This window comes from Durio zibethinus, chromosome 20 (genome assembly GCF_047325235.1).
Source record: "Durio zibethinus cultivar Kanyao isolate XHJ-2024 chromosome 20, ASM4732523v1, whole genome shotgun sequence".
Taxonomy (NCBI): domain Eukaryota; kingdom Viridiplantae; phylum Streptophyta; class Magnoliopsida; order Malvales; family Malvaceae; genus Durio; species Durio zibethinus.
Window position 1 is genome coordinate 23313946 of NC_143181.1, and position 13543 is coordinate 23327488.

At 34.9% G+C, this 13543-nt stretch overlaps 2 protein-coding genes across 5 annotated transcripts; one reads left to right on the plus strand and one right to left on the minus strand.

The window, feature by feature from the left end:
• The first annotated feature begins 842 nt into the window (after positions 1 to 842).
• LOC111315065 (RING-H2 finger protein ATL7-like) lies at positions 843 to 5338 on the plus strand. Of its 4 annotated transcripts, none has more exons than XR_016330577.1 (5): positions 843 to 1486; positions 1558 to 1640; positions 3477 to 3889; positions 4133 to 4242; positions 4891 to 5338. XR_016330577.1 is itself a non-coding variant. In XM_089749044.1 (5 exons), exons 2-5 carry the CDS (start codon positions 1400 to 1402, stop codon positions 4135 to 4137), a joined length of 588 nt encoding a protein of 195 aa, XP_089605170.1. In that variant the 5' UTR covers positions 845 to 1122; positions 1323 to 1399; the 3' UTR covers positions 4138 to 4632. The 4 variants fall into 4 exon arrangements, 2 of the variants coding, with proteins under 2 accessions (XP_089605170.1, XP_022772419.1); XR_016330578.1 differs by having other exon boundaries at positions 4906 to 5338; XM_089749044.1 differs by lacking the exon at positions 4891 to 5338 and having other exon boundaries at positions 845 to 1122; positions 1323 to 1486; positions 4133 to 4632.
• Positions 5339 to 12212: 6874 nt separating this feature from the next.
• LOC111297623 (uncharacterized) lies at positions 12213 to 13336 on the minus strand (the record flags this gene model as incomplete). Its single annotated transcript, XM_089749338.1, has 2 exons — positions 12213 to 12436; positions 12700 to 13336. Coding segments are annotated over 2 exons (861 nt in total), but the record flags the coding sequence as incomplete, so codon positions are not given.
• Between the last annotated feature and the right edge of the window lie 207 nt (positions 13337 to 13543).

A 13543-nucleotide genomic window follows, 5' to 3' on the forward strand; every position in this document is an offset into this window, starting at 1 on the left:
AATTTAGCAATATGCACGATCAATCCTCTCATGTATATGGTTAATCAGTTTGGCCTTGACAACTATAAACGATCACATTTTCAATAGTTTTGTTGAGCATTTAATGAAGGTAACAACTTTATTCTCATTTCTAGCTATATGAAATGGTCTCCCACCACATTATGAAGCATCAAGAGCCAATAGAATTTATTGGTATTTATTCATCTTCCTTAAACATTCAAAAAGCAATTAATAAGTTTAAGAACATATCTTCTAATCAATTATTATTGATACCCTTTATTTGTGTTTTAGATTAACAAATACCCAACCTTACTTAATGAGGTTATTAAGTTTGCCAAAATATTTGTATTTAGTTTTAAGATTATAAGCTCGACGGATAAAGTAACCTTTACATAGTCCTTTGAGAAACTTGAAAAAGTCATTGATAAGTTCTTTGGTTGATTGTAATAATAGTTTCGTTAAAATTGGTTTTAACATTCAACAAATAATGGATTGAGCTTATAGACAAGTGAGATTAAATAAAAGAATATAGATATCTTTTTAAAAAGAACAAATCTCTATAATTTTTAGTATTTACTTCTTTATCTCTAATATTTTACTTTTTCAAGTTATTTATTTGTGCATATATATTGTCTCCATTAACTTAAAAATTTATATTTATAACTGTTATTTGGTAATTAAATTATTAAAAATTTTAATTAGCTAATTTATCCCTTCTCGATTATTTAACTCTTTGACCTAACAAAATCGTACGGCTACCGGCAATATGAGTTTTCCATATGTAAGTGGATTTTGAAAACCACACCAAGGTTGCAATTCCATAATTATCTTATTTTCAGCATTTTCTTTTAAGTTTTATTTTCAGCATTTTTGTACTTTATTTTTTACTTTATGGCTTGGTTTTTATACATTTTCACTTAGTTGTACCTTATAAAAGGTGTCTTGATTTTTTTTCTTTTTGTTTTGTGAGGCATATTGCAGTAAAATAATTAGAGATTTGATTTTATTAGGAGTGAGTCGTAGAAGAGATCTACTTCCAACTTGTCAAATGCTGTAGGATTTTTTATTTGTTTATTACATACTGTATTAACATTTACGAGCTGAGCTTTGTGAAACTCGTGGGTATGATCTCTTCCATTTTCATTTCTCCTTAATTCTTTCCTCTTATAAAATTAAACTGTCGGGATTTTTCCTTGAAATCTGCATTTGAACAAGGCCCATTTTCATCCTCTTTTCTCTGTTGTTTTGGGTGTTTGTGTTGAGAAAAAGGTAAAATTATTCGGTGATGTCTCAATCTGAGTCTGAGAGCAGTTTATCTTCAGGTGTTTTAGCAGAGCTTAAGCTGTATCAAGCTTTCATCTTCTCTGTCCCTATTTTCTTCGCTTTCATACTGCTCTTCATGTTCTATTTGTTCTATCTTCGGCGCCGGCGAGCAGATTGGTCATCTCTTAGAATGAGAACCGACAACGACAATCACCTCTCCATGGTATGACTCTTTCTGTTTTGTCTTTTCCCAGTCAATGATGATTTACATATTTGTTAGTTGTGGTTTGACAGGCTGAATTGGGCCTCAAGAAAGAAGTAAGAGAGATGCTACCCATTGTTATATACAAGGAGACATTCTCCATCCGAGATACTCAGTGAGTTACCTTTCTTTTATTCTTCCCAATTCTACCTACTACTACTACTACTACTGCTCTCACTCAATTCCATGTAAATTTTGCTTCTTCGTTTTTACGTCCAACTGGAGTATTATTCTATAAACACCACAATCTTCATATGTCCATTTAATATTTAATTAATTTATGTTCATAAATATATCTATACTACTTCTTGATGCTTCTCACTTATGGTGTTTATGAGAAGTTGGTCATTAGTTGGCTAAATCCTCAAATTATAATTCAGCATTTGCACAAATTTTTTTTTGAAGATCTAACCTATTGTTGTGATCTTAACTTTTTAGATAGATAATTACACTTTTGATACTCGAATTATAGTAAAATTTTCAATTTAACATCTAAAATTAAAAAAATTGCAATAATGTACTAAAACTTTGCTTGCCTTCATTGAGAATTACACCGTTAATCAAATGGATAAAATATCCAAAAAATCTAATAAAATTCTGACATGTGACATGTTGACATGGTGTTTTGACTTTTGAGACACTTGGCATGTTTGTATTAGTTATATTTGGATGCGACATCCATTTGACAAATAGTGTTAGTTTTGTGTGCAAATTGATGGACGAAAGTAAAGTTTGAGTATTGAATTTTAAAATTTTAAAATTTAGATGCCAAATAAAAAATTTAACTGTAGTTTGGCTAACAATGTGTAATTAACCCTTTTACATTTGTCTAACGATAATTAAGGAAATTGATAATGGATTTTGTTTTTATTTGGAAATTGAAATGGAAGTTAGTGAACTTCCAATCACCAAAGGTAGTGATTAGTCGGTGAGATTAACAACTGAATTGGTAATTTTTTTTTTTTTTGACACATGATGTTTACATGGCAGCCATTAGTCCTATTAATTGGGATTACTAACTTAAGCTATCGATTTTCTTTCATTAGACAATCTAAAAAGTTAAAATTCAAATTAATAAAAAATGATAAGTTAGTTATATCCTCAAATGAAAAGTTGTGTAAATTTTAATTTGAACATTTAGCCATTATCAATTAACGGGGATGAAGCTATTGTTGGATAAATGATCTGCATCGTTGTGTGAATGTGGATATAATAAAATTAATCAACTTTTTTTTATTCATTCAGAAGTGATACAATATATTCCCTGATATAAGTTGACTTCATATAATCGGAAAAAAGCATGTTCAGTTGTAAAAAATTATAGTCTTGGAGCTAGGTTGGTGATATCATCTCGATTTTCCATTGACGAGATTGTAGTAATTTTGAGATTTCTTGAAGCAAATTTAAGTTTCAGCCTTTCTATTTAACTTTTAGGATGAATTGATTTCTTGAAATACAGTATGGCAAAAAGCAATGCATGTCATCTTTATAATGTTACTTTCACACATTGTTGTTGAACATCTAAATTTCATCTCCCATGAATATCCCATATGTAAGCTGCATAAAATAACTAAAATAGATAGACACTTCCACTGAGAATGACTGTTAATTCAAAGACTGGAACAGGAAAAGTGATTGCCTGATCTTTCATGCATAAGAAGCCCCTTGATGCTGTGAAGGTGATCTTCTCTATAATTGAAGAGCACTTTTCTCCAAAAGCCAGCTAATCGTTGAGTTAGATCATCTGCCTTGTAATTGTAGTAGTCATTTCTTCTGTTCTGTCAATGATGACTGTTGGATTAGTGTCATAAATACCATAGAACTGATGGCTGCCTTCTTATTGGTTCAGGCCATTGCAGTTCAGAAATTCGGAGATTCTAAATGAGAAAACTTAAGCTTCTACTTTCAAACTTTTCCTCTTTCTGATAAAGTATCATCTTTACTATTGCAGATGCTCAGTATGCCTTGGGGACTACCAAGCAGAGGATAAGCTTCAGCAGATACCTACATGTGGCCATACATTTCACGTGGACTGCATTGACCATTGGCTTGCCAACCACACCACCTGTCCACTCTGCCGGCTTTCTGTCCTTGCTTCTCCTAAGGTTCCTGATAAATTGCCTGTTATTCAAGCTGAAAATGATCAGGAGTCATCTCATCCAGTGAATAGTAATGGATTAGCCGTTCAACTGGTGTCCCAAAGTTATGAAGAAACACAAGGCGTACAACCTTCTGAGCCAACAATTGGAGATGCAAGAATTTCCCAACACAACAGTGACGAACAGGAATGTGTGAATCAGGGAAGAGAGTTTAGAAATACAAGGAATGAAACCAGAGAGCATGAGCGTAGCAGCGGAATATCTGGTAAACTTTTTACTAGTGACTAGTTTAGCCAATCTCACAGTTTTCCCTCGTAGCTTTCTGATGAATGTTGCCTTCAATATATTTCTTTACATGCAGTTTTGGTGAATTTTTATTAGATTAGTTCTTACTTCATTACTTTTTAATTGCTGCTGGCTGATAATTAATGAAGCCTATTCATGGTATCAAATTACAAGAATACATGAAAATTTCTTCAGTTGGTAATTGAGTTTCTGGCTGTAACAGCTTGATATTTTACATGAAGTGAGGCCATCAAGTTGAGAATGGTGATTCCATATGTACCATTTTCCAAGACACAAAGGAGTCATCAGAAGATTCTGACATAACAAACTTCTGTGAGTATTCCAGCCGAATTGTACTTTAAACAAACAAATCATCAACAAGCTGATGCTGCTTCTGATATTGGCATCCCTAGGCTGTGCGTAACTGCTTAGAAAAATGAAGTCTGTCAACTTCGAGTGCTTTTTTAAAGGTGGTGCTAGATATCAATCATCTTTTTTTTTTTGTTTTTCTTTTGTGGAAATCAGTAAAAATGTATAACTTGGGCTCATTTAAGTCAGATTTGGTAGGAGGGAATTGGAAGCTTATGTGTAACTGGAGTAGGCTATGTTTGAGCAAAGGAAATGAATGCCTTTGTTTTTGGGTCAATAGGAGGAAGAAAGATCTCTGACTTTCTTCTCCTGTAAACTTGTGAAAATTAATCATAATCTTCTTTTTTTCCCTAATTAATATGTGTAGAATATTTTATGAAAATTAATTAAAAATAAAAGATAGGATGTGTTTCTTGCTAGTTTGGAGTTCCAATCTTAGTTACATGATAGGATTTCTTAGATTGATAAGGAAAGAGACGTTCTAATGAAGTCCGGAGATGGAGAATGTGAAGTTTAATAGCCAACAAGTTAAGATAGGACTGGTATCCATTAAAGATGAGAGAATTCATCAAATAAGTAGTTGATGTTGACATTGCCATGGATTATAATCAGGATTTTGATTGCCAGTGGAAGAATCTGCCGTTGAAGTTAATCTAGAGGGACATTGTGAAGTTCCAACGCTATAGCCAGTTGCAAGTGATCACCAGAGAAGAAAATTGTTGCAATCAAGATGAAAAGGTACAGGATGATTGAAGTTGATAGAGCTAGAAGAGGTGGTAACCCTCAATATATTTATATATATATATATATATATATATGTATGTATGACTTCCAGGCAGGCTCTTCTATTCTACCGGAATGAGATGATCTTTAATCTCCAATCCTAGGTATGTAATTGGTCAAGCCGATATGGTGAGAAGTTCAACTTCGATTCCAAACTTATGACTTGATATTTGATTCAAGTTTTATTAAGTTTTATTTTTTTTTTAATTCAAATTCAATTTGTAATCGAAATCGATTATTCGAATTTATTTGATTAAACTTATTTTTCAGTAACAAATGAATTCGATTACATATTCAATTATTGACACTCAAGCTCGAACTCAATTTTTTTCACATACAACTATTCGTATTAGTTAAATTTAATAAATAATGATATCTTTTAAAATCACATCACAAAAATAAATAAATAAATAAATTAAAACCTTACCCAATAACCAAATATAAAATTTTCTAACCACAAAATCTCAATCAAATTAACCAAATACAAGAGCACTACTACAACATTACTTTCAAGCTTAGTAAAGGTTGATTATTATTGTTGATTGGAAGCCATTTCAGATAGAATATCCCTTCGATTCTCGAGCTACATTAAAGTAAAAAGAAAACAATGAGAAAAGATAACAAATTATATAAAGATGAATTATAAAAAAAAAAAAGCAAGATTATTAAGCACCTAAGATCTCCAAAGCTGGTAAAGTTTCCATAGCTGCCTTAGAGAAGTAAAATTGCAAAACTCAAATGTCAAAAACAATTGAAGCACAATTATTTTCTTCAAAGCAACTGAACTTCATTCGAAATTTTCAATAAACAAATAAAGATAGATGCATATTAACTATATTAGTACTTAAAAAAGTAGAAATCATGTTTAAATCAAATATGATGAAAATGATAGAAAAAAAAAAGAAAAGAAAAGAAAAGCTAACATTAAAAGCTAAGGTTCTATTCAATAGCCAAAGCATGTCTCTAGCTTCTTTCTTATTCACTTGTAAACTCAAATAGTCTGTCATGTATTTCTTTATCTCTGGTAAATGAAAGATTTGCTTCAGAGAGGAGATTGCAACTTAAAGAATCTCCATGTGACCTGGCAGAGCAGGAACATAGCAACGGCAAAAGGAAATCAACCGTTATTATTAAAAGAATGCAAGTTGCTAGCTAGGAAAGAAATTATCATTCTGGCAGAATCAGTCACTTTCATATTATGAATCTTCATTAAAGGTATCCTGACTGTAAGCTTCGGCAAGTAAGAAAATTGCCCATTTTGTATCCTAATTTGGAGATTGAAGCAGCCTATATACCACAAAAAAAAAGGGGGGGAGGGGGAGGGGGTAAGAAGTTGATTAATTTATGAAATGAAGTAGCTAGCCACATTTTCTTTGCTAAAAAGAAATGAAATGTTTGTTATGATTCATGATGAAAAATTTTGCTCTGGTTTGAGAAAATATTTTTTATTTTTATTTTCTAAAAAATAGTTTTTGTTTTCTATTTTTTGTTTTTTAAAAAAGGTATTGGTAAAAATAATAAAAGTGTTTTATAAAATAAAAAAAAAGAAATAAATAAAATTTTCAATGATATTACTATTAATGGCATCTAATTATAAATATAATATATATTTATCAATTAATGACATTAAAAAATACTCAAATATAGTAACTTAAAAAAAAAGTACCGTACATTTTTTATTTTCTCAATTGAAATAATTTTTTTTTGTTTTCATATTTGAACCCATTTTTATTTTTTTTTTCTAAAAATTTATTTTTATTTTTAATTACCAAGTACATTTTTACTCATATTTTTTATTTTCTAAGAAAATGAAAACAAAAATAATTTTATTTTCTTAAACCAAATACTTCCTAAGGCTCTATTCATTTTCAAATTTGTATTGGTTGTTAACATGACCAAATCATACTATACAAATTGTGACCAATTCAACTTGAATATGCAAACGGCAGATAAAATGACAAAGTTCAAAATAGCCTAAAGCATAGCCCCTAAAGCAATAAACTTCTATTCAAATTATATCTAAACAAACTAATATCCAGGTGAGCATCAGCTAACTATAGACCTTGGCTGAACTTAAAATGAAAAAAAAAAAATCACTTTCTATAAAATAGAAATACAGATCTTGGTTGTTGCTTTTGACCCTTGTCGCCGCTAGTTATGGTGTCACTGTTCTCATTGCTCAATCTTGACTTAAAGGTGTTTCACCATTGCTCGAGTTTTAAAGAGCTCCATAATTGTTGCTACTAACTAAGAAAAAAAAGGGGGTCGATGTTGGGAGTAGGCTGTTAAGCTAAAAGCCTCCAATCCAATCACACACAGCGGAAGCAAAATCAAACAATAAATCGAACACACAAGAGACAATAATTTAACGTGGTTTGGTCCAACTGACCTACATTCACGGATGAGAAAAAAGATCCACTAGTTGTAGAGAATTACAAACTTACATCAAATCATCAATCTCACTCAACAATCAATAGTCATAAGACACTCTCAATCTCTTCTAGTCCTATGGAGTATTTTCAACCCAAACAAACACAAACCCAAACTCTTGTGCACCTTTTCAACACAACCAAACACATACCCCTATGTTCCCATACATCATACCTATGTGGACCCTCTCAATCTCCTTTAGTCCACTCACAAACAAGCATACACACCCATAAGACGTAGAGCCCCAATACTCTTATGGGGTGTCTATCCCACAAAACCCTACAACTCTCTTACATCTTTTTTTTCATACCTAACCCTGTAGAGACTTCACCTATTTATAACCATACAAACTTGCCCATTAAGAATCCCTCTCCTCTTAGAATTCTTCTCCTGTAAGTAAAACTTGCCTATTAAGAATCACTTTCCTTTTAGAATTCTTCTCTTGCAAGTCAAACTTACCTATTAAGAATCCTCTTTCTCTTGAAATTCTTTTTTTGCAAGTCTTCTTGTCCATCAAGCAATATCTGACAAATCCCAAACAAATCTCTTATGGGATTTGAATCATTATTCCCAACATAGGCATCGACAATAAGCATTGGCAAGAAAAGAAAAAAATTTTGTTGGTAAAAGCAGAAGGATGAATCAATAGAGTGAGGAAAAGATAAGTGCCACTAGGGGGAAAGAAAGGAAGAAAATGTTTTGAGTGTTGTGTTGAAGATTAGGAATTTAGGATTTTTACGTAGGTAAATATATTAAGGGTAAAATAATAAATTACTAATAAAATATAAAAATATATATTAAAAAATAAAAAAATTAATTAGGCTCGTAAGTTACTCAAGCTGAACATAAGTGTTCGTGCTAAGTTTATACTAAATTGAATAACTCAAAAATAAGCCTAGAGATAAGAATAAGAGAGTTGAGTAAAAGAGCTCAAAAGAGAGAATGAGAGAGTTGAAAAAAGAATTAACCTTTCTTAATTAGAGGGAGTGAAAGGTTATTTATACACATCAGCTTGGACTAAATAATCAAAATACCCTTGATCCAATTGTGAATACTTTCTTAGAGTAAAAGGCAATTATGCCTTTATGACCCAATAATGCTATGAATAATTGGAATATTCAAACTCAACTAACCTAATAACTTGAGCTGCTCTAGCTTGACTCAATAACAATCAAGCTGAATTTGAATTTTTTTTAGTTGAACTTAAGTAGCTTATAAGCATAGACATCTCATTTACACCTGTAATCCTATACAATCCAATCCAAGCCAAGCTAAGCCTTTTTTCCTTTCCTATTCTAGAAATTTTTAGTGATGAATATATATGAGAGACTTACAATGGCAACTCTTTCTCAAACAATGGCATGTACAAAATTAATGTTGGAATTGAATGCAGAAGGTTGATGAGGCTTAGGAATTATTAGGGAAAGGTTCTATAAGGCAATGCAAAGAATATGGATGACGATGATTGAGGTTGTTAATTAGCACATTGATTACTATGAAGTAACTACTCATCTAACCCCAACGTCAACCTTAAACAAAGGTTGGACTTGCAATTCTCATGGAATTGATGTAGCAACATCCAAAAAAAGCAAGGGATAAGAGAAAAGACATAGAGGGATACCCAGTTGGAAGGAGAAACATTACTATCATAAATGCAACCTAGAAGGTTCCAGTATTAATAAACTATAATAGAACAAAAATTTTATTCCATCCATAATTAATGTGCCAATGTCACAAGTCAAAACCCAAGCTTTAGGCTCACGCGGCTTTAGGACACGGGAATAGACTCTTTCACATCCCATATCAATGTAACACAAGAAATGGTGCATGGATACTCTAAACTACAAGGCTTGGCTATTTAATACGCTACAAAACAAAAAAGCACAGCAAGTGCTAGAAGAAAGGCTAACAAAAGAACAAAATAATGTTTAAAACAAGAGTAAGGATGTGTTTTGGTGTTAGGCTATTTGGGACGTGAAAAAGCCTATTCTAGTGTTTTGGAGATGTGCAAGCCTAAAGCTTGAGTCTCGACCCATGACAAATAATATTAGAGCATGTTTAAAACTGGTTCAAAAGTGGCAAAAGTTGATTTAAAGGAGGTGATCAGTGTATGTGCCGCTGGAACTAGAGTTAGCCTTGAGGGAGGTTCAGATGTATTGGTGCAAGCATTCGATTGTATGGTGTAGGCATCCTAGGTCATCTATGTGCTTGTGTTGGTGATACGCCCTTGGTGCACAAGGTGTGGGTTGCAAAAGTGTAGACCAAGTGTTTGATTGATTATTATTGTTGTGTTGTGAGTGTGCAAGGCATGCTATGTAGTGGTGTTGACTGGTGCCTGACAAAGTGTTGGTTGTGTGTTTTGTACTAGGTAGGATCCTGATCCACTAGAGTGTTGGTCCAAAGGTTAAGGTAAATTCCCTAAACTGCATTCATGAATTTTTGGTTTGATTGTTGTTTGTTGCTTATGGCTAGGGATGACCAGACAAGGGGCTTAAGCGAGGTGTATGAAGAGTGCCCACCTATTGGCACGAAAAAAAGGGCTAGTTTTGAGGAAGTGCTGATGTCTATGGATACTCGATTGAAAGAATGTGAGGGGGGCCATTGCGGATATGCAGGACAGATTCGAAGACAACATAGGACTTGTGCATGACTTAATAAAAGAGGTTGTGTAGGATTATGAGGTGTTGAAGGCCATTATGACAACCTTGTAAGAGGAGCTTGAAAGGCTCAAGGTTGATCATGTCGCATTATGGGCGACAGTGGTTGCTAGTGCTGGTTTAGGACCAAAGGCGGCGATTCTTAAGACAAAGCCATTCAGAGGAAGTCGCTTTGCCAAGGATGTTGACAACTTTGTTTGGGGCATAGAGTAGTACTTCAAAGTGGTTGAGATAGTAAATGATGCCAATGTGAGCATAACTATTATGTATTTGAGCAATGATGCTCTTTTATGGTGGTGCTGCATGGTTGACGGTGTTAAGTGTGGTAAGCAAGCAATCACTATATAGGACCAGTTCATTGAGGAACTTAGGTAGTAGTTTAAGCCAGAATATGCAAAAAAAAAGCTTAAGAGAAGCTCTATAGGCTTGTTTAAAAAGGGAGAATCCAAGACTAATGTAGGGAGTTCTCAAAGTTGTTGCTATTGGTCCTAAGCATGAGCTAGGTGGAGGCTCTATTTTACTTCTTAGATGGACTGAAGTGTGGGTAAAGTCCGAATTGTAGCAAAGAGGCATGCAAGAACTGAGTCAGGCTATTACAATTGCAGAATCATTAATAAAGTTTAAGAGCACTATGTCTCCATGATCAATCCATAAAGGTAGTAGTGGGGAAGACACAAATAGTAGTTCTTCATCTGATGAAGAGGTTAGTGACAAGCCCAGACTTAGCAAGGCCAAGACTGATAGAGCCATTTCGAATAAGGGCAATAAGTAGAAGCCCTTGAGTTGCTATTTGTGTGGTGGTCCACACAAGGCCAGGGAGTGCCCTATGTATGTGAGGCTTGTAGTAATCGAACAGACAGAGAGGCTATTTAAAGGTGAGAGTAGTAGCAGTGATGATGAACAGCTTGAGGTGATGTAGTTGGGTTCAATACTGTAGAGGGGTTGGAACCTTTCAAGGGGTTGGTAAGGGTAAACCAATGGCAATCAAATAAAACAACATTAGTTCTAAAGTGCAACCAGATTTTTCATGGGAAAAGGTGTCGCGGGCAACTCAGAAGAAGCTCCAAAAGCTTCGATGACATGGGCAAAAAGGACTATTGCAGCAAGATGCTGAGAAACTTTGGATTGAGAGCAGCAGAAGCCATCATAGTACATGTTTAGGTATGGGACTAAAATGTTGAAAAATTGGTTCACGAGGGTAGAAGTTGAAATCGGCGTGTAAGGCAGGTGCATCATCCCCCTAGTAACGAAGGCGTTGCTAGAATGAGTAGGGGAGAATTTCACAGTTTGCAAGTTGGTCCTGGCATTGGGGTTCTTTCTGAATCAAGTTATAATTCTAGTTCTAGTAAGACAGAGTTTGATACCTAGCAGGACCAGGCCTTGAGGTGCACTAGAGGTCCAAGAGGTGGGAAACTAGCCCAAAATAGTGGGTGGATAATGATCAAGACTCAAATGGCTTAGGCAGGGTGTTCAGCTTTGGCATAGTTGAGCTAGACCTAGGTGTGGGCACACGTGCGGACATAAGTGCGGGCAGTGAGGATCGAGGTGCGGGCGCATGGTTAGACCAAGGTGCAAACACTCCTGAACACAGACCTGAGATAATCAGAGTTGGCAACATTGAGTAAGGCCAAATGCGAGCACGGGTACAAGGCCAGGCATGGGTGGTGTTAGGCACGGGTCTGGAATTGGCCAGGATAGATTCCCATTCAGGTTGGATCAAAGATGCTAGGAATATGCTGTAGCATCATATCTCCTAGAATCAGAAGCTGTATTATGTCAATCAAAGGGTTTAAACTAATGTAATCCCTAGAGTTTACGAATGTATCTCAGCACTAATTGTAAGGTGGAAACTTGCCAGAACCATTGAGTAATAACATTTTTACTCTTGCCTTGATCATTTTGTTGTTCTTTTGTTAGCCTTTCTTTCGGCACTTGCTCTGCCTTTTCGTTTTGCAGTCTACTGGGCGGCCAAGCCCCACAATCTAGAGTATCCATGCACCGTTTCTTGTGTTAGGCTGATCTAAGACGCGAAAGAGTTCATTCTTGTATCTTGAAGCTTGAGTCTCAGGTCGTGACACCAGGCCTGTGTTGTGGAGCTGAACTTGTTCCATTAAGGGTGTGATTGCTAGTAATATTCATGCTAGCACTGCTATCAGCACTGGTCCAAACATCGCCTGGCGGATTCATAGAAGCATTGTAGGTTGCTGTTATAATCAGGTCTGCAACAACTAAGAACGCGCTTCGGGTTTCGTTTCTCATATTCAGACTCCCACGGCTTATTTTCATTTCTGCATGGGAAAAACTGAGAATGATCTTTACAAAGAAGGCTTTAGGTTTGCTAAGTCCGGACAAATACTCAACAGAACGGCATAGCATAACCCTGATCTCATCAACATTTACTTGGCTTCTGCTTCTTTCGCATTCTACACCTTCCTAATTCTTGCACCCTTATCTATTCGATTGGTTAACAGCAATCTTTTTACTACCTGCACGGTTAACAGAAGCAGGGATCAGTTAATTAAGCCTATCAAGTGGGGAAAATTGCTTTAACCCTGTTTCCTTTTTTTTTTTTTTTTTACCTGTGCTTGATTTCTTGTTGCTGCAACATGCAACACAGTGTTTCCTTCAACATCACCCCAAGTCAGGATTTTTCTTGGCCAATTTTCTGCATTTTTAAGATATTGGTGGCATTGACCATGAAGCCACCAGACTATGAATACAAGAGCTTCAACCCTGTTCTCTTTTAGGGCAGTGTGCAGGGCAGTCTCTCCTTTCACCGTCACATCTAGGATATATTGAGGGCATGCTTCAAGAAATCGCTTTATAAGATCGAGGTTCCCTCTTTCAGGCACATAACGAAAAGGAGTCATACCCTCCCTTGCTTTGAAGCGAACAAGGCTTGTATCAATCATTAAGAGCAGAAGAACCAATTGGGTGCGATCATTTCGCAAAGCCAAGTGCATGGGGCTAAACCCATCTGGGTTTAGCTTTCTGGCAAATGATGGCTTTAAATTCATCATCTCCATTGCAAAAGCAATATGCCCTGCCGATGCAGCTTTATGTAATGGAGTATCAATGAAAGGCACTTGATCAATCCGCTCTAAAATGAATGCATCCTGGTGAATTATCTCGTACAAGCTCTCAATACTTCCTGTTGCGCCAGCTTCACTGATCGAAGTAATTTGAGGTCAATGTGCAACAATCAGCAAGGCAACTGATCGGAGGGATGAAATTTCTGGAGAAAGAGTGATTTGTTTCGAGGATTAAGGCGATGAGCAAGAAGTTGCACATATATATAGTCGATACACTTAAAAAAACAAAGATTAATATTGATATATATATATATATATATATATATATATATATAATAAAAGACAGAAAACAAAATGACCGAG

Bases quoted from the DNA above. Each gene is read 5' to 3' on its own strand.
- LOC111315065 (XM_022916684.2), top strand. From the start codon at position 1,286: ATGTCTCAATCTGAGTCTGAGAGCAGTTTATCTTCAGGTGTTTTAGCA. The intron at 1,487-1,557 runs GTATGACTCTTT...GTGGTTTGACAG, and splicing joins ACGACAATCACCTCTCCATG to GCTGAATTGGGCCTCAAGAA. The intron at 1,641-3,476 runs GTGAGTTACCTT...TTACTATTGCAG, and splicing joins TTCTCCATCCGAGATACTCA to ATGCTCAGTATGCCTTGGGG.